The sequence below is a fragment of the Glycine soja genome, chromosome 12, assembly GCF_004193775.1.
Source record: "Glycine soja cultivar W05 chromosome 12, ASM419377v2, whole genome shotgun sequence".
NCBI classification, from domain to species: Eukaryota; Viridiplantae; Streptophyta; class Magnoliopsida; order Fabales; family Fabaceae; genus Glycine; species Glycine soja.
This window is the reverse complement of record NC_041013.1, coordinates 2,089,291-2,114,371: the sequence shown is the minus strand read 5'-3', so window position 1 is coordinate 2,114,371 and position 25,081 is coordinate 2,089,291. Positions and strand designations below refer to the sequence as shown.

Below are 25,081 nucleotides of genomic sequence, written 5' to 3'. Positions count from 1 at the left end.
ATTTTTTTTATAAAAAAGTAATCCTAATCTATTCCCATTGAAGTCCTCCAAAAGAAAGATGGGACATTGTCAAACAAAAAAAAAGGTCTTAACAAATTTGTTAAAGACTTATTTTGTGATAATTTAACACCAATATAAATATAAAAATATGTATGTTAGATTTATAAAAATCAAACTTAACGTTAATTTTTGATATCATTTTCACTATTTTTTTTTTCACATTCTGCCTCCATACTTGTAAAATATATTCTGACCTATACCTTTATAATTACACATTTTGTCAAAATTTTCACAATATCAAACATTTTAGCCCCTAATTAGATATTACAAGTTAGTGTCATATCATTTATTTATGTTAATATCACATGTATTGTCACGAGAATAAGTGCCACATCAACAATCAACTAACATAATTAACGATCAAATGATGGAAGATTAAAATTTGCAATATTTTTTTTTTTTGAAAAAGTGGGGAAAATATGATAAAAAAAATTAAAGACAAAATTCGTGCGAAAAAAAAAATGATAAAGTGCCATTAAGCTTAATACGTAGATGAGGACCGACTAAGCCAAGCCCGCGGTGCTGCACTCGAGTGGTCGGTCCGAGCAAGCTAAGGCAGCCCTAACCTAACTCCAAACATACATAGCATAACCGACCTATTGCCTCTTCTTCCTTTCAACCAAGTTCCAACTCAAAACACTCACTCCTCTTCCTTTTCCACACTCTCACTCTGGTTCGTTATCATCCTCTCTCTCTGCTTTGTTCAATTCATTCTTTATTTGCTTTACATCGAATTTCTGATCCCTATGTCTGTTGCCTTACAAATTACGATTTGCCTTTGCGAAAATTCTCGTTCGTTGCCGTGTTTCCGCTGTCTAATACCTCGCCGGTTGTTCTGAACGCAGATCGCTTACAATGGCTTCACCGGCGTGGTTGCCGCAGGAGGCGCAGCCACCTGTGTCCGGAGAAACGCCTCTTCCCATGGCTTCTTCCACCCCTAATTCTGCTCCTGCAACTCCTTCTACTGGTAAACCTACTGCACTTTTACGTTTTCTTTATGGTTTTAATTCACGGAATGTTATTTCTGCTGAATCAATTCGAGCAACAGCTCATGCAATATTATTTAACGCAACTGCGTTTGTAGCTCCGGCACCGGCGTCGCCATTCGCTCATGGCATGCTTCAGAATGTTAACGCTTCTGGGAGTTCCCAGCTGTTATCGACGCATCCCGTAAGTACAGTACCGAGTTTTTTTTTTTTTTTTTGCACAGCAAAAATCAATATATTATATATGAAATTCAGTACTAGGTGTACTGAAGATACAAAGATAAAAGCAAGACAATTACAGTCTGCACCCCATTAGGAGAGACCGAAGGCAGCCCACAAAATAATACAAACCCATCCCCTCTAGGAAAAAACATCCTTTAGATTGGTTGACCAGAAATTAAAGTGCATTTCAATCTCAGACGTGTTAGGTTTGTGGTGATGCGATGTTGTATTTCAATCTCAGACGTGTGTTCTTACACTCTACTATGTATGTTATATATGTTATTTTTTAATGCAGGCGATTATATCCAATTCTGCAGTGAATCCCATGGTTGTTCAACCTCCAGGTGTCTCTTCACATGCCGCTCCTTCATTTTCATATAATATTCCCCAAAGTGGTGCCATTTTTTCTAGCAACCAGCAGCATGCACAATCTAGCACTGTAAGCTCCGTACTCTTACATTAAATTGAAGAGAGTGCAATTGGTGAGATTGATTAGAGAGAAGGGAATAAGTTTTGAGTGATTCCATATTTTAGGAAAATTTTCAATATTCTAGGATATGATTGTTTTTAAGTAGCTGGAAAATTTGGTATGAGGATTACTTGACACTTGATCAGTTTGACAACAATATATGAAGATTACTAAACCCTAAATCCTAAAGTGGTGGAGTCAGGAGTGCAACTCCTTTATTCTCCACCCTATAAAATATGGTCACCCCTCTACTATGAAACAATTGAAATTGAGATTTTCCTCCTGCTACCAATCAACGATTAGTTATGAGTGAACACCAAAACCTTTCAATTCCTTGCTTCATTTGTAACATACTACTTCGTGATGTATGTATAATGTTGATAATGAAAAGGTTTGGTTGGTTACATACTACTTCGTGATGTATGTATAATGTTGATAACATAACGGGTTCTATACGTGTTACTTATATTAGGTTTTCATGCAATAGTGTATAACAAAAAAATGTTGTATTCAGATGTGTGATATAGGTACACTCTGACTGTCTAAAATGAAAAATGGATATCATGTAGTGTTCTAGTGATGAGCATTGGCATTGTGTAATTGGTGCAGCAATAGTTTTAACATGGAAAAATCTCAACAATGATTATTTCCTCCTACTTTTACTTTCTTATTGCCGAACATGTCGGATTCTATTGCACAGGATGTTAGTAAATTGTCATCTGCGTCAAGCATCCCACATTCTGTCCCTGCTCATACTTCTACATCCCTAATGCCTCCACCCTCTGACCCTAATTATTGCCCAGCTACTTCATGGATGCCAACTGCCCTGTCTTTTCCTGTGCATCCAGTAATGCCTACTCAAGGGAATCCTGGTCCTCCTGGATTAGCATCATCTGCGATAATATCCTCCAATCCTGCTGCTCCATCCACAGGCACAGATTCTTCTCCAGCTGCATTTCTGAGACCAAACATGCCAACTCCAGCCATTGCATCAGATCCTACCGCCCCTCAGAAAGGCTTACCCTATCCATCCATACCTGCCTTGGCTGCTCCCCCTCAGGGACTTTGGTTACAGCCCCCACAGATGAGTGGTGTACTTAGGCCACCATATCTTCAATACCCTGCTCCTTTTCCTGGTCCCTTTCCATTTCCAGCACGTGGTGTTGCTCTCCCTGCTGTTCCAATACCTGATTCTCAACCTCCTGGTGTTACCCCTGTGGGTGCTGCCGGTGGCACTCCTACACCTTCCGCTTCCAGTTATCAGCTGAGGGGAACAACTGCTTTGCAAACTGAAGTTATTTCAGGGTCTGCTGGTATGCACAATACAATGTTACTGCTCCTCTGAATTATTTTTTCTCATTGACATGCAATAGAAATCTCATTCCTAACATTTGTTCTTGTGGTTGTAGATGATAAGAAGAAATTAAATTCCGTTGACACTTTGAATGAGGATGCTGCTAATAATGATCAATTGGATGCCTGGACAGCCCACAAGACTGAAGCAGGAATTATATACTATTATAATGCTGTGACAGGAGAATCAACATATCATAAACCTTCTGGCTTTAAAGGGGAGGTACTGATACATAGAACCTGTATTCTTGGCAGATCTTATACCTTATTGTGTCTTGCATCACTAAATAATTTTTTTTATTAAATTAATTATAATTTCAATTATCACCAAAATTCTTCAGTATACTTTATATTATCAATATATAATATTTAATTATTGTAGGTAGGATATTGGATACCTAACCAATGGTAAAAACCTCGAATAATAGATATTTGTAGACTGAAACTGTTACACGTAACTGTAGAAAATCATTTTAAATGTCTTTCCTACTATCCAAAGCTGCCTACTTTCATATGTCGTAATGTTTGTGATTCCTATATACATATATATATATATATTTTTATTTTTTTTTTCATTCATTTTATTGATATTTTTGGATTGCAGTCTCACCAAGTTTCTGCTCAGCCCACTCCAGTTTCAATGTATGTCATTACTTATATTCTGGTGGCAATAACTATCTTTTTGTACAAGTTATGTTGTTTTTCATCTTGCACTAACTTCTAATATATACTGGGTTGTTGTTTCTCTATTTTTCCTGTTGACATTGAAAAAGTGTCTTTCAATTTCATATTTAGAATTTAGTTCTATTACTTGTGTAGTAAGGAAAGGGGATGGTGGTAAGCCGGTATTATCCCCCTGGCCCCATCTCCAGATGCTTAAAATGAATGAAGGGAGTGAGGGTTGAATGATAACAATTTTTACGTACTATCTTTTGTTAATATGTGGGTGCTAAACTTTAACTCTTAGTGTGAACTTTGGTTGTTTGGATGAAAGGAAAGAAAATGAAAGAGGAGAGAAAATTTGAATTTCAACATTTTGAATTGGAGACAAAACATGGAGAGAAAAATTGAAAATTTTTAACTTTTATCTTCAATCAAAGAAGATAAGTTTTCAAATTTCAATTTTTTTCTCTCCCCCCAAACATAGGGTAAATGTGGCTTTACAATTATATTTCTTGAAGAATTGAATTCACTGCAACCAACATTCTTAAGAAAGTTTAATGCCTTACGAATAGAGATATGGATTGATTGGTGTGGAAGGGTCCGATGTTCCTATTAACAAATCTATAAGGTTTGAAGGAGTTTTTGGTATCAATACTGTTGGATTGCTAGAATTTTAACTACATATAGTGTCTTGCTACAGTGCTGGGTATTATGAGATTCTTTGCTCATGGGTTAGGTGACCTTTATGTATTTTCACTTACATTTATAATTTCTTCTCTTGGTAACACAATGTTATTGGGTCTTAAAAGTGTGTTATTTATAACCAAAGACTTACAATCTTGCCTTCTCACTTTTTGTCATTTTAATTTTAATAGGATTGATTTGCCTGGTACTGATTGGCGGTTGGTCTCCACTAGTGATGGAAAAAAATATTACTACAACAATCTAACCAAGGTATGGTTCCTATATTCATGAGTCAATCAACTATATTATTTCAGTTATTTGTCTTATTCTCCTGCCACTCTGCCAGTCTCCTTGAGTTCTTGTCTTTCTGGGATGACCTACCTAGTTACATTCTAACATGATGTTGCCTGTTCCCTGTTTGTAATTATGCTTTTTCTAAATTGTTATTTACATTGCTGTGACAAATTCTTCGTTCTTTCCCTTGTTTTACTCTACAGCTTTATATTATCATTATTATTAACTGCTATTAGCTGGTGTAATATTATTGAAAAGATGAGGAAAACAGGAATAATGTTTCTTTTCCATATGAGATTATGTGGGATGTACATAGGCGAGATCGAGGAACTTAAAAAATTGGATATGAACTTCTCTAGTAGAAGGATAATTTGTGAAAGAAAGGAAAAGAAACAGGAACAACAAGAAGTAAGCATTTTTTCTAGCAGATTGATTTGGCTACATGTCTGCATGGATTGAAGCAGTGTGCAAAAATTCATTGAAATATTTTGAAAACCAAAATTTTAATAAATCCATTTAAAGTAAGGTCTTCTATTCAATTTTTTATCATAAAGAAAGGGAAAGAAAAGGAAAATACAAGCTATTTAATTTGATTTGGTTGAAGCAGTCTGCCAAAACTCTGCAGATTGCTTTTTACCACTGCACTTGATTTGCTGTAGGATAGATTTTCTTGGCTTCACTATGATAAAATGGAGGGTTTGCATGCTGGATAACATTTTTAGGAGAGGAAATCATTCATGGGCATCCATCGAATAGCTTAAGCTTCATAGGAAAGGAGAGTTTAGGAATATGATCCTTGTCAACCCCCATTTTACATATTGAAGTCAATTTTTTCCACAAATGGACCTGCACATAATTCATGATTCTTGCCCAAAGATCTTTTGTGTGTGAGGGTGTGTTAGACATGTCCAAACCATTCTTTGTCCTAGCAGTTACAATGGAAATTTGAGGAGTTCTGATAGTAATATAGTATAGTTGAAGGCTTTTTTATATCTCAGAGGTCTGTCTTTTTTTTTTTTTGATCAGCAAAAATATGATATGTTATAAATAGATGAAAGTACCAGGGGTACTAAAGATACAATGTTAATTCTAGGTAGGCTGCTGGATCCAATTGTGTTAGGATCCAAGCTGCAGACCTAATTTATTATTACAGTGTAAAACCCTTCATTGTTGTGCTAGATACAAAAAGCTGCTGGTAGATTACTAGACCAGTAATTATAGGGCTCTACAAAATCTTTCTCCAACTCTCTAAGCCATGACCATACTAGGAACACTGCATCCTCCAGCAGCTTGCTTCCATTGAATGGCTCTTTTAGGAAAACAGTCCGATTTCTGTGCTGCCAAATAGTCCAGGTAAGGGCCATCCACCAGCACTTCCATCTAGAATACTGTCTCCCTCCATTTATGCCAATTGGTTGCTGCATGAAGTGTTGCCTTGGATTTGTTGAAAAAACTCCCATGGTTTTAGTCCAAGATAGGGATTCCCACCATAAGGGTTTTGTTTTTGGGCAATCAAAAAACAAGTGAGAAGCTTTCTCCTCCTTACTTCTGCAGAAAGGACACATTGTGTCATTCATCTGTATTTGTCTCCTTCTCAGATTATCTTTGGTTGGTAGTCTGTCTCTGATGAGTCGCCATGCAAAGATTGATGCTTTTGCTGGGATTTGTAGCTTCCATAGGTCCACTAATGCCTCATCCAAAGACTCCTCTGCTGTTCCTCCTTGCAACAGGTGATAAGCACTCCTTGTAGAGTAATGGCCACTGGGTTCTGGTTTCCATATCCAGCAATCTGTTATTTGTTGATGGATTGGTATCTGTGATATTTCTTCCATGAAACTGACTGCTGCGTCTACTTCATTGTCAAATAAGGGTCTTCTCCACTCAAGATTCCATTCCCAAGCTGTTCCGGTTTGGCTCCCCATTTGCTGAATGACTTGTTGTTGTTGACAGGAATTTTGGTACAACCTAGGATATTTTGTCATTAGTGCTTCCCTTCCTCCGGTCCATGGATCCTCCCAAAATCTGATCTTGTCCCCACACCCCACCTTCCATTCTGTTTCAGTTTGGAGCACAGTATTCATCCGCTGTTCGTGTAACACCGCCATTAGGTCCTGCCACCATGTTGATTCATTGTTGACTCTTTTTCCTTCAGCTAGTGCTCTCCACCCTCCATACTTGGAATTCAGTATTTTAGCCCAGAGTTCTGTGTGTTGCTGCATCATATCCCACCTCCACTTTCCCAGCAATGCTTTATTGAATGTCCTGATATCTTTTATTTCCAGACCACCCTTTCCCTTTGGGAGACAAACTGTATCCCATTTGTTTGGACAATTAATAGAACTAACAAAATAATTTATTACAGATGCATCTGCCTCACTGATGCATATATGTATATTCTGGAATAGCATAAGAGTTATTTCTGATTTACAACATACACACTTTTCTATGTGAGAACCTTTCTGGGATTTTTTATTGGCATGCTGTCTCTTACCATGCAGTAGTTTTTTGTTGGTTTGTTTTAAAGTTTTGGTAAAAGCAAGGAAACCACTTTTATTGTTGACATTTCCAATTTTGGAACATAAACTGAAATATGGGCTAATAAGTCATGTTATCAACACATTAGCCATTCTTTTGGTTTCCTAATAGGAAATATATTCACCTGATCTTAAAATGTAAATTTTGCTAAATTGTATTTAATGTACATGTACAGTTAATATATATATATATAGTTATATAGTTATATACTATTTATCTGTTATTCACTTTTTTTATTCTTTTGTTCTATGTTAGACTAGCTGCTGGCAAATCCCAAATGAGGTGGCTGAATTGAAAAAGAAGCAGGATGGTGATGTTACAAAAGATCATTTAATGTCAGTTCCAAATACTAATGTATTGTCTGATAGAGGGTCTGGAATGGTTACTCTGAATGCTCCTGCTATTAATACTGGTGGTCGTGATGCTGCAGCTCTTAAACCCTCTACTCTACAGAACTCATCATCAGCGTTGGATTTGATCAAGAAGAAATTGCAGGACTCAGGAACACCTATTACTCCCTCTTCTATTCATGCGCCATCAGTACAAATAGGACCTGAATCAAATGGTTCAAAAACAGTTGATTCTACAGCTAAGGGCGTGCAAGTAGATAATAACAAAGATAAACAAAAAGATACTAATGGTGATGCCGATGTCTCTGATACATCCTCAGATTCTGAAGATGAAGATAACGGGCCTTCAAAGGAGGAGTGCATCATTCAATTTAAGGTATATTAGTTTCTTTCTTTGAGCTGATGTAGTTCTTTCCCGTGTTGTCTTTGTTTCTGTAATGAGGAATCCTGATCCTCCTGCACTGATTTCATAATAGATTGTTAACTACATTAAAATTATCATATGAAATGTACCTCCCCCTACCCCTTTTGCTTTTCTTCCACCCTATGTTTTTATTATTTGGTGGTACTTTTTTTTGGATGTTATTTGCTGTTTTTTTTGTGATTATATTGTTTTTTAATTTTTAATCATCAAATTAGTTTATGGAAGATTGTTAAATTGCTGCATAATTAAATTATCTATTGCACCATTTCACATACTTGTATTCATCTTGTTTGGTGTTCTCCTACTTCGGGTCCTGGCTTGAACCCTTGTTTTGTCTTGAATAAAATCAATCTTTCCTCTCGTTTGTTTTACCAGTGTAACAACTGCCATGTAAAATATCACTTGCAAAATGAAGTTCTTGATAATATGACATTGAATCCCTTCTTACTGCATTTTTACATAACTATAAAATCTGCTAAAATTTATATCTTGTAAGATTTACTGAATAAAATTGTGTTCATGTCTTATTTAAACCTGTTCTGGGTAAGCAATACACCATGAACCGTGATGCACTCTCAAATGTGCCTTAGTTTATATCTAATGTTGTGTATATTTGTGCCTGTGAATTTTGTAGGAGATGCTTAAGGAGCGAGGAGTGGCACCATTCTCAAAGTGGGAGAAAGAATTGCCAAAGATAGTATTTGATCCACGCTTTAAGGTTTTATGAAATGAAATGTTTTTTATTTATCTATTTTGATTGGGAAACAGTGGCCTTTCCTTCAATTGGAACTCTTATAATAATAGGCTTTGCATGAGTTGTGCAGTTGTAGTCTTGCTCAATGCTGCTGGGATTTCTGTCAACTTTGTTTTAATTCTGTCATGCTGTATGATGTCTGTAATGGTGTCCATTTGGTAGTTATGCCTTTTGTTAGATTACATAATATTCTCTTATTTATCATTAGATAGCAATTAGGGATTTATTCCTTATTACTCTCATTATCAGATTGATCCTATGTAATCAATATTGATCCTATTTGCTTATTATAAATAAAGGCTTTGTGTGGTCATCCAAGACACACAGTATCCATACAAATTCAATATGGTATCAGAGCAGATTATTCTTATTCGTGGGTGAGGTATCACAAAAATCGTGTCTCACCAGGGACCCACTGTCCCCAGTGGGTCCTCTACTCGCCATTTCTTTTCAATAACTAGTTTAAGCTTTTCTGGCCACTAGCAGTGGCTGTGGCCGAGCTCTGTGACCTTTCCGGCCAATAACCCGCGGATCTTTCTTCCGCTGATCTAGGCTGCACCATTGATCATGTCTTGAAGAACCACCGGCGCGTTCTCACGCACTTCTTTTTGCTTGCACAGTCCCTCATCGCAGTGAACAGTACCACACTGCGTCTCTGCCTTGTTTGGAAGCCTTCCCGACGCCCTTTCGTCGGTGCCTACTAGAGACCATCATTGCCTGTCTTTGATGACCTAGACGCCACAACCGCGTTGCTGTCTGCCGCACACGTGGCCCCATTCGCGTGCATCTCACGCTTACATTGCATGCTCTTTTCACAGGTAAACAGTACCCGTCGTAACCACAGGCCTTCATTGACTGCCGCTGAGCTGTCATTTATTCAGCACGACCACATGGCTAGAACCGCCTTTCCTTGCTAGTAGGTTTACCATATTTGTAACAAGCTTGGTTCATATTGCATATATGCTCCAGCTTGAGGGGGAGTGTTAGATTACATAATATTCTCTTATTTATCATTAGATAGCAATTAGGGCTTTATTCCTTATTACTCTTATTATTAGAGTGATCCTATGAACCATTACTGATCCTATTCGCTCATTATAAATAAAGACTTTGTGTGGTCATCCAAGACACAGTTTCTATACAAATTCTATACCTTTCATGAGTAAGTAGTCTAATTTTTTGTCAAAAAGTGAAAATGTGAAAACAAAAAAAATTGTGTGGAATTAAGTCTAATTTTTTGTACATCACCTGATTGAGTAATGGATTTAACAGCAAGTTCTAAATTCTCCATGTATATAAACGTTTCAGCATAGGAGCCACATTAATATTATATTTATATCTACTTTCAATTTTGTAAGCATTTGCTACTTTCAATTTTTTAAGAACTTGCTACTTCTAACACTGTTTTTTGGGGTGGGTTGGGTGGGAAGGTAAAACTTGGCGTGCCTCATTGGACTCTTGTGGAATTTTTTTCCCCTTTTGCAGAGTTTTTGGAATAGGATTATCTTCAATAGCTTCCTTGTGGTTTTCTGTCCATGGTTTCTTTGGGGGAATTTCTCTGATGGATATGCATAGCTAGGAATTTTTTTTGAGAGAATGTACCTAGGTTTAAAATGGTCTATTCCTTTTAGATGTTTTACACCCAACATTGTATTTTCTTCTATCTTGATATTTTTTCTTTTCACATTTTGTCTTGTTTTTTTTTTTTTTTAATCAGCACATTTTGTCTTGTTTATGTTGTCATCTACAATTTTTTTTTTAATTTTAATCTGTGTTATTACAGGCCATCCCAAGTTATTCTGCTAGGAGATCCTTGTTTGAGCATTATGTTAAAACTCGTGCAGAAGAAGAACGCAAAGAAAAACGTGCTGCACAGAAGGCTGCAATTGAAGGATTTAAGCGGTTACTGGATGAAGCCTCAGAGGTTAATATCACCTCATTTCGATGCTCATTCATACTTATTATTTTTCTGTTGTAAAATCTATCTACCTTTTTTTCAGGATATTAATTACAATACTGATTTTCAAACTTTCCGGAAGAAATGGGGAAACGATCCACGGTTTGAGGCATTGGACCGCAAGGAACAAGAGCACCTATTGAATGAAAGGTGCCACTTTGCATTTTGATAGGATATTCCTTTTAGCTTTCTGTCAACTTTTTTGCATGTGATGTTTTCACATAAGCAGCATCCTGTCCATCATATTTACTTATTTGATTTGTTAATTTTCACACTGATCATGCTTTTAGACCTCCTAGCCTGGAAGCTGAGTTGGCCTGTCACATCAAACAATTATACACATCATATGATGCTTTTGTGGAGGTTTTATGACTGGAAGTCTGTATTTTGTATCTGTGTCATTCTTAAGCATCTTAACATGGAAATTTAATAGTTCATTTGGTTTTTCTGATCATTCATCATGTATGTAGGGCATACAAAATAGAGAAGGCCGATATTTGGTTAATTTCTCTTAATAGGCATGTTTCTGAATTGAATTATGGTTGCAATACATCCTTCAGTGGCAAACATGAGATTGAATTATCCACAAATTAGCCAATACAGTATAAATATCATGTTGTGGATTTGCAATAATGTTGGCAAATGCAAATCTGCTGACTTAGAAATATGAAAGATAATGCTGGAAGGCACTAGTCTGACTATGGGGTAGGGTTGGTTAACAACCTCAAAAGTGTGATGATTGATGACAATATTCAAAGTTGTGCTTTATGTAACACTAATTACTTGAAATCCAAGATTCTGTTATCAGTTGAAATTTCAATATTTTGTCAAAGGAATTCGATGAACCTATACATGTTATGATGTCAATGTCTTGATTTGTATTTAGTACGTATCTAGGAGCTAGGATACTATCTATTGATCTGCTGCGAAACTCACAGGATCCTGCTACTGCTTAGAATGGGTTTTGATGGTTGCTATTCTTCAGGTCGATAGTGTTAAAAGGAGAAAAGTGTTAAGGTTGTTAAGCTTAATTTGGCACGGACGGAAATATATTGGTTTAGAATTTGGGATGCAAATAACCAATCATATACTTGCTTGGTAGTTGGTACAGCTTAATATATATATATATATATATATATTCAATGAGATGCAATTTTTTCCCGCCACCCTCTTGGCTCTACAGAATCTACCAGTTAACTGGGAGTGCAGATGCAATATTTCCTTTGTTAACCTTCTTTACATTCTACCTTCTCTTCCAAGAATGCCCTAGAGAGGGGAATTATATTAATGTAGCTCATCTTCTTCATAACAAATAGGCATAAAGATGAAGGAATTAAGTCATGTTTGTTGCATGCCGGTGTCTATTTTTTTTCTACACCAGCATCAGCACAATTGTTGTATGCAACAATTTGTTTGAAATCAATGACATCTTTCCGGCCAATCCTTTTGATTTTGTTATTCGAAATTTGGTGCATCCGACTAGGCTTAGTCCTTTCCTTTGTGTGTATATGTACTGCTTTGGTTTGGTTCCTCATTTGCATTAATATTGAACTTTTTCCTAGACAGAGAAATGATTTCTATTGATAATCCTTGAAAGCAACATGAGTCAGCAGGTAGTAGGCTAATGACAGACTCTCGGATTCTCTGTGGGTGTGTCCTTATGCCCTCTGAACTCTTTGAATTTGCATGGTAGATGGTTTTTTTTATTATCAAATGGGACTTTTACAGAATGCTGGTTGATGGGGTTCCTATTTGTGTTTCAGAGTGCTTCCTTTGAAGAAAGCTGCTGAAGAAAAGGCTCAAGCAATGCGTGCAGCTGCTGCTGCCAGTTTTAAGTCAATGCTTAAAGAGCGAGGAGATATGTCTTTTAACTCCCGTTGGGCCAGGGTATGGGTGCACTTTGAATTAGTTGTGACATTCATTTTTGTTCTTTAGATGCAGGATTTTGAAACACATTTTGTCTTAAAGTGCTAAGTCCATTCTGCTAGATGGAAAAAACACTGAAGCACATTCAGAAAATTTAGCTCTCATTTTCTCACAGCAAGCTTCAACTTTGGATTTGTTAATCAAGGATATAGTTCATTATTTAACTCCTTTTAGAAACAAGTGGGAGTATACATGTACATGTGTGTGTGTAACTTTTGAATGTGGCATGTCTTACCTTTTCTTTGACATGTGCCTTCTAATTTATAGTCTTCTGTTCTGTTGATGCAGGTTAAAGAAAGCTTAAGGGATGACCCAAGATATAAATCTGTGAGGCATGAGGATAGGGAAGTTTTGTTCAATGAGTATATATCTGAACTGAAAGCTGCTGAACATGCAGCAGAAAGAGAGACCAAAGCTAAAAGGGAGGAGCAGGTATTAACTGGTTAATGTGTGCTGAATGCCTTTTTTAATCAACATAAGCTGCTAAATAGAATTGAGAATAACTGTCATCTAATTTTTTTTCTATTATTATTGTTATTGGTTCCTTAACATACTGCTGCTCTATGTTCCTAGTGTGTAGAGGATGCTGTAAGTTTGTTGTAGTGACTTTTATTATGGGAATATGGGTATTGTTTCAGTTTTCCTATTGATTTATTTGTGTATAGATGTTCTCCCAACAACTCATTTTCATTCACTTTTTTGTGATGTATCTGTATTGGTTATGAAGCAATACTTGAAGTTGAAACTTGTTTACAGGACAAGCTCAGGGAAAGAGAACGGGAGCTGCGCAAAAGAAAGGAAAGAGAAGAACAGGAAATGGAAAGGGTGCGACTAAAAATTCGGAGAAAGGAGGCAGTTACTTCTTTTCAAGCTTTACTTGTGGAGACAATCAAAGACCCTCTGGTATAGATTATTGTTTTTTGGTATGGTTACATTTATTATTTTCATCTTTAATAATCAACTTAAGTCCCCACATACACAAAAAAAATAATCTCAAAGGATTAGAATGTTTGTAGCCCCGTTGGATTAATTTCATTTTTGTTGAGTATTGATATCTTTTCAGCTGTTCTACCGGTTTCTGATTAGATGCTATACAGTACCATCATGAATAGGACTAAACCGAATTCAGTAGATTAGGAGGGATAAATTGAAAAAATAGATAAGAATTAGATTAAATGCGAATGAATGTTTCTAACACTTGGAAGGTTGAATTGCATTAAGATTCCTTGCTTGTAATTTGCTTTATGTTAGTAGGAAGTTGCTGTTAATGGTGATAAATTGGTTTATCCTATTTTCTTTCATTAATTATAAGTTAATGACATTTGTGTGCTCCTGTTCTTAGGCATCATGGACGGAATCTAAGCCTAAATTAGAAAAGGATCCTCAAAGACGTGCAACTAATCCTGATCTTGATCCATCGGACACGGAAAAGCTCTTTCGGGAACATGTCAAGATGCTTCAGGAAGTAAGTGCAATATATAATGCTAGTGGTTTTCTATGTCATCCTCTTTTGCTATATTTATTGTCTGTGTTTTATGGTTTACATATATGGACATATATATATACATATATATACATGTGTGCTTTTCAGTGATAATTACGACACAGTGGCACTTGTATGTCCCACTCTTAACACTTGTGACCATTGTGATTTGACCAGCGTTGTGCACATGAGTTTAGAGTTCTCTTGGCTGAAGTATTGACTTCTGATGCTGCATCTCAAGAAACCAACGATGGAAAAACAGTGCTTAATTCTTGGTCTACTGCTAAACGTCTTTTAAAATCTGATCCAAGATATAACAAAGTTCCAAGAAAAGAAAGAGAAGCATTGTGGCGCCGCTATGCAGAGGATATGCTGCGGCGGCAAAAGGCATCTTATGATTCCAGGGAAGAGAAACATACAGATGCTAAAGGTAGAACTTATCTAGAATCTTCCAAACATCCATTGGAATCTGGGAGATCGCACGAGCGAAGATAATTCTTTTTGTAATTGTCATAACAATTATCTCTTCTCTCCTTTGCCAGAGATTAGGTTTCTTTAGTTTGAAGCCCTGACATTAGAGCAGAATTATATTATCTTTTAAGTTCTTAATACTGTTTAGTACATTACTCTTATTCCTCTGACCGCATTTGTATACTAATAACATTCTTGAGAGCAGAAGTATCATTGAGGGCAGTGCCCCATATCCTTTTTCAATTCTCAAATCAATTTGTTCCGTCTTTGAAATGAGAGATCAATAAAGTTCATTATATCCTCTCCATGCGGTTTATAAATGAAAAAGAATATAGATGAAAAAGTATAAAACTAAACTTTTAATTTATTTTTATCATTACTTTAACTATTCAATTGATTTGAATTATCATACCATATATTAAAATTATTAATTAATTTAAATTAGAATATATTGCTTGTGTTATTAATTTAAGGTTAAAATAGTGTGATTTTTGATATATGTCTAATTTTTGTTTTTAATCTTCAATAATTTTTTTCCTGATTTGAAAAGTTTTATTTTTTATTTTTGTTGTTAGGATTTTTATGATAACTGATGATGTGATTCTTAATTTTTTAAAAGTATGATTTGTTGTGGTTTTAAATTGTTAGTATTTTCAAATTATAAATTATAATTTTTGGTGATTTTAAAAAGGACTGAAATTAATACAAAGATAATATGCTTACATAGCAATTTTGTTGAGTAATTCATAATTTTTTCTCTATTGATATTAGGTTGACTTATTTATTTCCAATTATATTATATTGCAAAATTTTTATTTTTATGCATAGACATTAATGATATTCTTTAAGCATATTTCTTATAGTTATTTCTTGTTTTACTTTTACATATTTAAATAACTATATTAGTTCTTAATGTAACAAGAGAAGAAAGAAATAATAAAGAAGCAAAACACCCGAATGGATCAACTAATCTGCATGGTTTTGGGTCTTATTTGTAATTTTATTTATTTATTTTTGTCATCAATGCCTAACTTTTAGAATAATCTTAATTGTCTTTATGTATATGTTAACTTTAATTACGTAAGTTATTATTTGCTATAATTATACGTCTTCTTAACCAACATCCAAAGGTATTTTAGTATCAATCACAGTATTTATAGTAGCATACGTGTAAAAAATAAATAGATGTATATCAGTAAATCTCATAAGCATTTATTAAGTATACTCACTTGTTTCATAAAAGAAGTATATTAGCAAATCACACTAGAATATATTTTAGAATTAATTATAATCATAATTTACTAGCGTCTCACTTGGGGTACGTCGTCATATATATTAATCATCTTGTACCTACTTTCTTTTATTTATTTATTTATATTGATACTTTGCGACCATGTAAGATTAATTTTGTATTGAACACTCAACAAAGAAAATGCCACTACAAAGTAACAAAAAATGAACTGACTATAGTCTAGACCCAGACACAGTTGCATAAATATAGGAATTTCTTTAACTCAAATTCTAGATTTAAATATAAGAATAGGTAAGCATAATAATCGCAAAGCAATATGATTCTATATTTCTATTTGAAATGACAATTCCCTATTTGCTAACATAAGGTAAAATATTAAGATGCAAGCAAATCATTTTTTCACAAATTAAAAAAGGTTGTCAAAGCTTTTACTGACACTCGTTTCAACATAAATATGAGAATGAGTTTAGCAGAGATGAGTGATACTTAAAATTCATTGAAGGATGTGTGATACTTAAAATTCCAATATTGGAAAAAGAGAATAATATAAAGTCAGTTAGATGAGATTGTCAACATCTGTCAAAGTTGGGCTCATGGGGACATCAGAAAGTATAGGATCATCTAGCAAATATTGTCAGCAACGAGTTCAACCTTGCCTTCTTCACGCTGCTCTGGTTGATACGGTTTATTTTTTTTAGTTTTGATACCACTAATGGGGTATTTTTGTGTTATTTGAGTGTAGAGATAAAAATGACCAACTCTTCCAACATCAACAACAGCATAAGTAATGCTCTAGTGTTTTTTACTTTTTTGGGAGTGAGAAATGTTTTTTTTTTACATATTTTCGAATTACTGTTTGCAACAAAATTGAGAAATATTTTTAGATAGACGTTAGGTACAAGTATATAAAGTCATTTTAACTAAGACGAGACGTTAGGTACAAGTATATAAAGTCATTTTAACTAAGACGAGAAATAAGCATTAGCTCAAGGATGGGCCAAACAATCCTACATCCTCTAGCGGCTTCCAAAAGATAGCTGCAGGACAACACGGATTTTAGACAATAAAATGTGAGACCAATGCACTCCACGGAATATAGTTTTCCATGTTCTATACAGTGAAGATTCAAACAGAAACTAATGTGACACTGGCTTGTCCGATTGTCTGCTAGGAAAGGCTACTAGCGGCTGAGATTGCAAGTTGAAACAACAGTAAATGTTGAAGTTATGTTGCCTGGTATCCTTACTTTGTTAATCCAAGTAATGAGAACAGACCGTATCAACAAGGATTTCAGTCTTTCAGCATGGTGGTTTGTTTGATCAGGAGCGCCTATTAAGGCCATGAAAAAAATGGTGCTTTCTCCTCTTCGAGTGCCTCCGAGATTCTTTTGTCATGACATAGGAGACAAAATTGAACCTGCACAGGAATAAAATACCAGTAAATTACACTGTTAAAGATGTCATTCAATAAGTGGACAAAGCAAGAAAAACTAAAGAATTTGTAAATAAAACTCAACAATGAAATATCAAAACACAAGATCAGAGAAAGGACTGATTTCTTGAACTCAAATTCTAGATTTCATTATACTAAGCAATATAATTCTATTTGAAATGACATGCCCTATTTGCTAAGATAATGTAACAAATTAAGATGCAAGCAAAACATAACATTTTTCAGGAAAAAAAGGTTATCAATCAAAGCTTTTTACGAGATTTGTTTGAACATAAATATGAGAACGAGTATAATAAAACAATGCCATAGGAAGAACGATTATTTTAAGGATATGTGATGCTTAAAATTCCAATATTGGAAAAAGAGAATAATGTAGAGAAAGTGAGTTAGCTGAGAAAAGATACAAAATCCATTTGAATGCAGAACACAAAAGGCTAACCTGAGAATTATTTCTCACACCAAAATGTTGAAGTGCATCATTATCGTCTAGGAGCTTGTTGTTATGGCATGACAAACAATAATTTTCACATATGTGCTTCCTGCAATTACATAAGTTTTTGTAATACAGAGTTGCACAAAATCAGGATTTCCAGAGATGAACTATTGCTATAAAATCAAATATTATACCATTGACTTGAGTGCTATTGCAATGAGCAGTAGCTTCTGGAGCACAGCAAAGTAGTGCACTAACTTCTTTCTCATTTTGAGAAAAGAAATGGCAATGGAAAGAGAAAAAGAAAACTGCAACTCACCAGGAAATATGCCGGTGACCCATGCTGGATTGTTCCATGTCATTTACCTTCTTCTTGATGGCAAGTTTCAATCCTTGACTGTCGCTGAATTCATCACTGTCACATCTTACACCACCAAAATAAGTAATGAATCAGATCAGAGCTTTAAATTTTCAATTTGCAATAGTGAATAGTAATGTAAGTATTACCAAATGTAGTTCCATCCAATTTCAGGACAGAAATGCGCATGGCGCTACCCATTTCAAGGTTGATCAGAGTGTCAACATCTGCAAAAGTTGGGTTCTTGGGGAAATCAGAAAGTATAGGATCATCTAGCAAGGTTGTCAGCAATGAGTTCAACCTTGCCTTCTTCACTCTGCTCTTATTATATTCTTCCATGTTTGTGCTCCCAAGCTTTCCAAAACAACCAACTTTCTGGTCAGCGTGCATAAAATTGAGGCCAGTGAACATTATTCCCTTAAATCTTAATTTAAGTAAATGCATTCAAATCCAACAATACATATTCTCTTGGACCTAGACATTAGTAAAATGACTACTGTTTATTATTACCAAACAACAACTAGCATAACGCAACACCACCCCAACTAACAGGTGATCTCCAAATTGAGCAAAAAGAAGAATTTCTAAGACTCACTGTTCCTTGAAACATATTAATTGTTTGTCTGTAGAGTAGCAATTGTTTGTTTCTAAAGCATAGAACTTCAAATAGTGGACATCATATTCTTTTTTATTTTCCCACAACAGCAAAGGATAAAAATCTATACGTAATATTTATGTTCACTTGTTTGTGAAATTTTCATGCACCAAATTTACTATTGAAGACAAGGATATATTTAAAATGCAGATTTCAGCTTAAAGGAAAACATCTTAAACAAATAACTTCTGATTGAACTGATGAGAAATTTCTGGAACAATGCTTCCTAGAATGCAGAAAACATGAACAATTTAATTTGTAAAATAATAGAACAGCACAGACCAACTGAAGTCAAAATTCACATAGTTTTGTGCGCAGAAAAAAAAAAACACAACTCTCTACAAAATACTGCATCCAATTATCCAAACACACCTGTTAGAATATAACATTACATGATGAAATTGCACTAAATCTACATAGGCGCGCAAATCTAAGCAGCAGAATACACCTGAAAAGAGGCTTTTTAGCTTATCTTATCGATTGCGATTGTCAAGCAACGACTCGAGACGATTCAACTGAGAACTGAGAAAGAGAATAGCAAAGGAAAAAAGAGAGTTGCGTGAATTTCGGAATTAAGAAAAAAATAAAACTGAAGAAAGAAGAAATGGGCCGGGCCAAACTAAATATGGTTCGAACCAAAACCCGACCGGTCCAGGTGAGCGAAACACATGTTGTATGCGTGCGTGCGTGTGTTAGTATCTTGAAGTAAGTGAAGAGCAACTTCGCCGAAGCGTGAACGGCATGGCGGAGAAAGCGGCGGCGCCACCACCGTTGAAGCCTCTTACAACTCAGGAGTGGGAAACCCTAATCGAGAACTTCCAGAATGGCGTGCACCGCAAATGGAACTCTCTGGATCCTCTCTTCGATCTACTTCTCTCCTCTCTTCACCGGAAGGACTTCCCTCTCTCCCTCAAGCTCCAACTCCTGGTCTTCCTCGACGAATTCTCCCTCTCCTTCTTCACCTCCCACCACCACCTCCACCGTCTCGTCGACGCGTTTAAAACCGTCGTCCATGCGCCCATCGACGCCGCGGCTTCCGCCTTCAAGGACCAATTCATGGTCTCCACCTCCTCGATTCTCATCTGCGCATCTGAAAACGTCGTCGTCGAGGCTCAAACGGAGAATATGCTGGTCGAGTTGCTGCTGACGGTCATAAACCGGCCGAATTTCGGTTCGGACCGGCACACGCGCGGCGTCGCGTGCGAATGCCTTAGGGAATTGGAGCGGTGGAAACCGGGATTGCTTTCGGATGTGGTTGGACACTTGTGGAGTCTGTGCCAGAACGAGCGAACTCACGCTTCGCAGTGTTACCTCTTGCTCTTCACTTCGGTGATTCATAACATCGTCGCTCGGAAACTCAACGTCTCGATTCTCAACACATCGGTTCCGATGGTTCCGTTCAACGCGCCGAATTGCGTGACGGATTCGGGTTCGGGTTCGGATATAGGTTTGGGATTGAATGTGAAGGAGTTGAGGAGGGCGTTAGCGTTTTTGCTGGAGTGGCCGCAAGTGATGACTCCTTGCGGAATGATGGAGTTTGTGTGTATGATAATTCCCGTTGCTGTGGCGTTGGAATTGCAACCTTCCATGCTGAAGGTGCAGTTGTTTGGAATGATTCATTCCTTTGACCCTATTCTGTGCCATGTCGTTTTGAGCATGTATCTGCGTTTCTTGGATGCGTTTGATGGTCAAGAGGGAGAGGTTTCTCGCAGGCTCTTGTTGATTTCGAGAGAATCTCAGCATTATTTGGTGTTTCGCTTGTTGGCGCTGCACTGGTTGTTGGGTTTCAATAGAATGATTTTCGAGAAGACAAAGCCCACCCTTGAATTGTGCTCCACTTTCTATCCTGCTTTGTTTGATCCTCTGGCTTTGAAAGCCTTGAAGCTTGACCTTCTTGCCTTTTTCTCGGTTTGTGCTCGTGTATTGAGGCTGAAAGGTGGTTCAGATGAGTTAATTGATCCGGTGAAGCTGTTTGAGGATGGCCTTGTTTGCGTGTCTTCTTTCAAATGGTTGCCTCCCGGGAGCACAGAGACTGCCGTTGCATTCCGCACCTTCCATAAGTTTTTGATTGCTTCGTCGTCTCATTCCAATAACGATCCTTCCACCACAAGGAATATGTTGGACTCCGCAATATTTTGCACTTTACAGGTGCTTAAGAGTGTTTCTATTTTAGAAGTTGCATTCTAATTATTGGAAGGTTGTACCATAGTATGCTAGTAACTTAAGAGTTCAGATTCCAAGGTTCATTGCTGCTGAGAGCTCTTGTTTTTTCACCAGTGTTGTGTGTCAGGCATGATGTACTCAAGTTTCTTTGTTTTGTTTTTTAGGGGTTGCTTGTGGACATGATGTTGGAGAGTAGGAGACTGGTTCCCGTTGTTGTTGCTTTTGTTGACCGTTTACTCTCATGTCAAAAGCATTCTTGGTTGGGTGAGTGCTTACTTCAGAAATTTGATAAGCACTTGCTTCCAAATGTGAGGATGGATTATAAGTTGGTTTATTGCTTCCCAATATTTGATAGAATTGCTGAAAATCAGGCAATACCTCCTCGTGCATTGTTAGAGCTGCTCACAAACTTCATGATTTTCCTTGTGGAGAAACATGGCCCAGATACGGGGATGAAATCATGGTCCCAGGGAAGTCGAGCTCTTGGAATTTGCCGAACTATGTTGATGCATCACCATAGCTCTAGATTGTTCCTTAGGCTATCTCGTCTATTTACTTTTACATGTCTCTATTTTCCTGATTTGGAGGTCCGTGATAATTCAAGGTATTATATTATGAATTGTTGCTCTTGACATAATGTTCTAGTTTTCTCCTTCACCTCTGGCTTATGAATTATTTCTTGGTTAAAGATAGCTGTAGAAGGTTTAGAGGGCCTGCAAAAATGATTGCCTGTTTGTGCTGATATATAGTATTTTGCAGGATCTATTTGCGTATGTTGGTCTGCATTCCAGGAAAGAAGCTTAGAGACATCCTGAATCTGGGGGACATGATCCTTGGAATTTCTTCCTCTTCACATCCAACCTCATTTTTCAATGTTCAGTCACCTCGACCTTCTCAGAAATTCAAGACATTTAAAAACATATCATCCTGCATTCACCTTGAGCGTCTGGTCCCGTTGCTAGTCAAACAGTTTTGGTCTCTGTCATTATCAAATTTAGTTGTAAGTAACACCAAACCTACTTATCTGGAGATCATCAGAGACCTCAAATCTCCTGTTGAGGAAAAGGAATTTTCTGATAGTTCCAATACACAGATCATTCCTGAATTTGCAAGAATAAATCAGCCACAAGAGCCACTTCGTGTCATGGATTCTAAAGTTGCAGAAATTTTGAACACATTAAGGAAGTACTTTTCCTGCATTCCTGACTTCAGACATATGCCAGGTCTCATAGTCAGAATATCATGCTGTTTGAGGTTTGAATCCAATACTTTCAATCGCATGTTGGGAATAGATAAAACTGCCACATCTTTGGAAGAGGTAGATGCACTTCCTGCTATATATGCTACTGTGTTAAAATTCTCGTCATCTGCACCATATGGGTCAATTCCATCCTATCGTATACCATTTCTTCTTGGTGAACCTTACAATAAAGATCCAGCATCTCAAAATGCCTCCCTAAGTATTGTTCCTGTTGGTGTTGGAAATGATTCCAGGGAAGAGGAAAAATATAGAGCTACGGTTGAGATTGATTTGGAGCCCAGGGAACCCACACCAGGTATAGTTGATGTTCACATTGAAACAAATGCAGAAAATGGTCAAATCATCCAAGGTCAACTTCAAGGAATCACAGTAGGCATAGAAGACATGTTTCTCAAGGCTATTGTCCCAGCAGACATCCCAGAAGATGAAATACCTCGATACAACTTTGACTTGTTCAATACTTTATGGGAGGCATGTGGCTCATCCTCCAGCACTGGTCGGGAGACCTTTCAGTTGAAAGGAGGCAAAGGGATTGCTGCCATCAGTGGAACTCAATCAGTAAAGCTTCTTGATGTCCCTGCAACCTCTTTGATCCAGGCAACTGAGCGCCATTTGGCACGCTTTGTCGTAGGTGTGAGTGGGGAGCCACTTATTGATGCCATATGGGAAGGGGGAATCATTCAAAATGTCATTTGGGAAGATGCTTCTCCTGATGCTACTTCTGTTGCTAATCATGATACGGGTCCACTCCGTCTTACTTACAATGATGAAGAGTATGAGAAGGGGGCTATTAGCAATAGTAGAAAAAGAAACCTGGGTTGTTTTCTTGTTCTAATATTTCTTCCACCACGGTTCCATCTCCTTTTCCAAATGGAAGTTGGTGATCTTTCAACTTTAGTTCGTATTCGTACAGATCATTGGCCGAGCTTGGCCTACATTGATGATTATTTAGAAGCTTTGTATCTGTCATAAGAGCTTTCGTTTCACCTACATTGATGACTGCAGAAAGATGACGTTACGTTTCGTTTTCGTTTTTTCATGGGAAACGACATTATAGAGTTTTTAGATAATGTGGAATTGTTAGCTGTACGTGTACATGATCCTGTTAAGGCTACCAGTATTTTGGGAATGCAAAGGATTGTCCCTTTTAGAGTTTTTAGATAATACGGCAAAGTATTACTTTGAAAACATAATAACTCGTTCATGTCCAATATTTCTTTAAATTTTTTTCGCAAATCAGTTGTGTGAAAATACGAGAAGCTTTAACCTGTCCACTGATATTAGTGAATTGTCTCGTTTACATTTCTCCAATTCTTACAGGAATAAGCAATGGTCAGTTTTTACAGGATTGATCAATCATTCCGTAAGTTTAGTAAGTAATGAATTCTTATTTGTAACATTGTAAATGAATTCTTACATGATCAGTCGAATTATTATTTATAATTTTTAAATTGATGTGTAAGTATAATTGTTATAAATTAATTTATGGAATTAATTTTTTAAAAATTTTCATATTAGTTTCAATTTTCTGCAACACTACAAGTAATGTAAATGTAGGGTTTTCTACTCATGTTGCTTGTTATTCTGTTAGGTGGCGTTTAATTGTTCTGATAATGCTCAAAATGTAAAAGTTAGTTTTATATCAAAATTAAAAGTAAGACATTTAAAATAATGGTTAATTAAATTTTTCATAATTTTATAATTTATTTTAATTTAGAAGCTGTTGTAATTAATTTATCAATCTTACTGATGTCTTTAAATAATGGAATATAAAATAAAATTCTTAAAATTAATATGTCTTAAAAAATATTAAAATATATTCTCTTGTTTTTTTTTAAGTTTTGTAACATTATATTTAGGAATTTAACTATATAAATTATTTTACAATCTTATTTATTTAAATTTATGGATTAGTTTTACTTCTACAAGACCATTAATGAGTTTTTAATCACCGTCATTAATGAATTTTTAAATTTATATATATATATATATATATATATATATATATATATATATATATATATTTGGGATAAATAGTCATTTTTATCCCTTAATGTGTAATTCGCTAACAAATGCGTTCCTGAAAGATGAAAATATAGAATTTAATTCCTGAAAGTGAAAAAAGTGCGATAGGATAAATATATGTTGTCGTTAACTTCTTTCCGTTACCGTTAATAAAATAGGCATCCAGGGACAAATTTGTCTGAAATGATTGTCAACGTGGATTGCAAGCACATGTGCATATTTGTCATAATATTTTTTTGACTTTTTGTCTTCCCACGCCGCTGACAAATACGTTAACAAATGAAAATACAAAATTTAGTCCCTAAAAGTATGAAAAATGCGACAAATATATCCGGAACGTTAATAATAGATTGTGATTAATTATTATTATTATTATTATTATTATTATTATTATTATTATGTGTTTATAATTTACTGCTCCTATTCGTTTAAAACTTATGTAATATATTTTTTAAATTTCCTTTTAATATATATATTTTTATTATTTTGATTTTCTTGTCAAACCTTAATCTTTGCTGTTAAAAAAAATTATCTTATATCTCATATTTAGATTGAAAATAATATGTCGATAATTTTGAATAGAAAAAACACAACCACGGGATCAAATTTATTTATTTATTTATTTTAAAAAGAGAATTTAATCAATTATTTTAAAAAAAACAAATCTCACAATTTAAACTAGATAAAGCTAAAGTGAAATTATAAGTCTTTTATCTTAATCAATAATATATATATATATATATACCTCAAATATGAAAGAATCTCTTGGATAAACCTTATGTGCTTCCATTCGAGACAACACTTATTATATATAATATGGATAAAATAAAAATAGTTACTAACAAATAAAG

At 35.7% G+C, this 25,081-nt stretch overlaps 2 protein-coding genes and 1 pseudogene across 4 annotated transcripts; 2 read left to right on the top strand and 1 right to left on the bottom strand.

Annotated features, from left to right (window-relative positions):
* Positions 1–545: 545 nt before the first annotated feature.
* LOC114379493 (pre-mRNA-processing protein 40C-like) lies at positions 546–14,886 on the top strand. 3 transcript variants are annotated; one of them, XM_028338167.1, is made up of 17 exons: positions 546–733; positions 906–1,027; positions 1,145–1,230; positions 1,564–1,707; positions 2,438–3,050; positions 3,147–3,313; positions 3,695–3,732; positions 4,629–4,707; positions 7,522–7,992; positions 8,675–8,758; positions 10,578–10,718; positions 10,795–10,901; positions 12,515–12,638; positions 12,966–13,109; positions 13,434–13,580; positions 14,020–14,142; positions 14,338–14,886. In XM_028338167.1, exons 2-17 carry the CDS (start codon positions 916–918, stop codon positions 14,653–14,655), a joined length of 2,898 nt encoding a protein of 965 aa, XP_028193968.1. In that variant the 5' UTR covers positions 546–733; positions 906–915; the 3' UTR covers positions 14,656–14,886. The 3 variants fall into 3 exon arrangements, with proteins under 3 accessions (XP_028193968.1, XP_028193969.1, XP_028193970.1); XM_028338168.1 differs by having other exon boundaries at positions 847–1,027; XM_028338169.1 differs by lacking the exons at positions 546–733; positions 906–1,027 and having other exon boundaries at positions 1,586–1,707.
* Positions 14,887–17,202: 2,316 nt separating this feature from the next.
* On the bottom strand, positions 17,203–19,184 carry LOC114379243 (annotated as a pseudogene).
* Positions 19,185–19,495: 311 nt separating this feature from the next.
* On the top strand, positions 19,496–23,479 carry LOC114379241 (AP-5 complex subunit beta-1-like). Its single transcript, XM_028337869.1, has 3 exons — positions 19,496–20,929; positions 21,109–21,548; positions 21,704–23,479. Exons 1-3 carry the CDS (start codon positions 19,523–19,525, stop codon positions 23,175–23,177), a joined length of 3,321 nt encoding a protein of 1,106 aa, XP_028193670.1. The 5' UTR covers positions 19,496–19,522; the 3' UTR covers positions 23,178–23,479.
* Positions 23,480–25,081: the final 1,602 nt, after the last annotated feature.

Coding starts and splice junctions, on each gene's coding strand:
- LOC114379493 (XM_028338167.1), top strand. CDS start 916: ATGGCTTCACCGGCGTGGTTGCCGCAGGAGGCGCAGCCACCTGTGTCC. Junction 1,708..2,437: donor AGCATGCACAATCTAGCACT/GTAAGCTCCGTA, acceptor TCTATTGCACAG/GATGTTAGTAAATTGTCATC. Junction 3,051..3,146: donor AGTTATTTCAGGGTCTGCTG/GTATGCACAATA, acceptor TTGTGGTTGTAG/ATGATAAGAAGAAATTAAAT.
- LOC114379241 (XM_028337869.1), top strand. CDS start 19,523: ATGGCGGAGAAAGCGGCGGCGCCACCACCGTTGAAGCCTCTTACAACT. Junction 20,930..21,108: donor CAATATTTTGCACTTTACAG/GTGCTTAAGAGT, acceptor TTTGTTTTTTAG/GGGTTGCTTGTGGACATGAT. Junction 21,549..21,703: donor GAGGTCCGTGATAATTCAAG/GTATTATATTAT, acceptor AGTATTTTGCAG/GATCTATTTGCGTATGTTGG.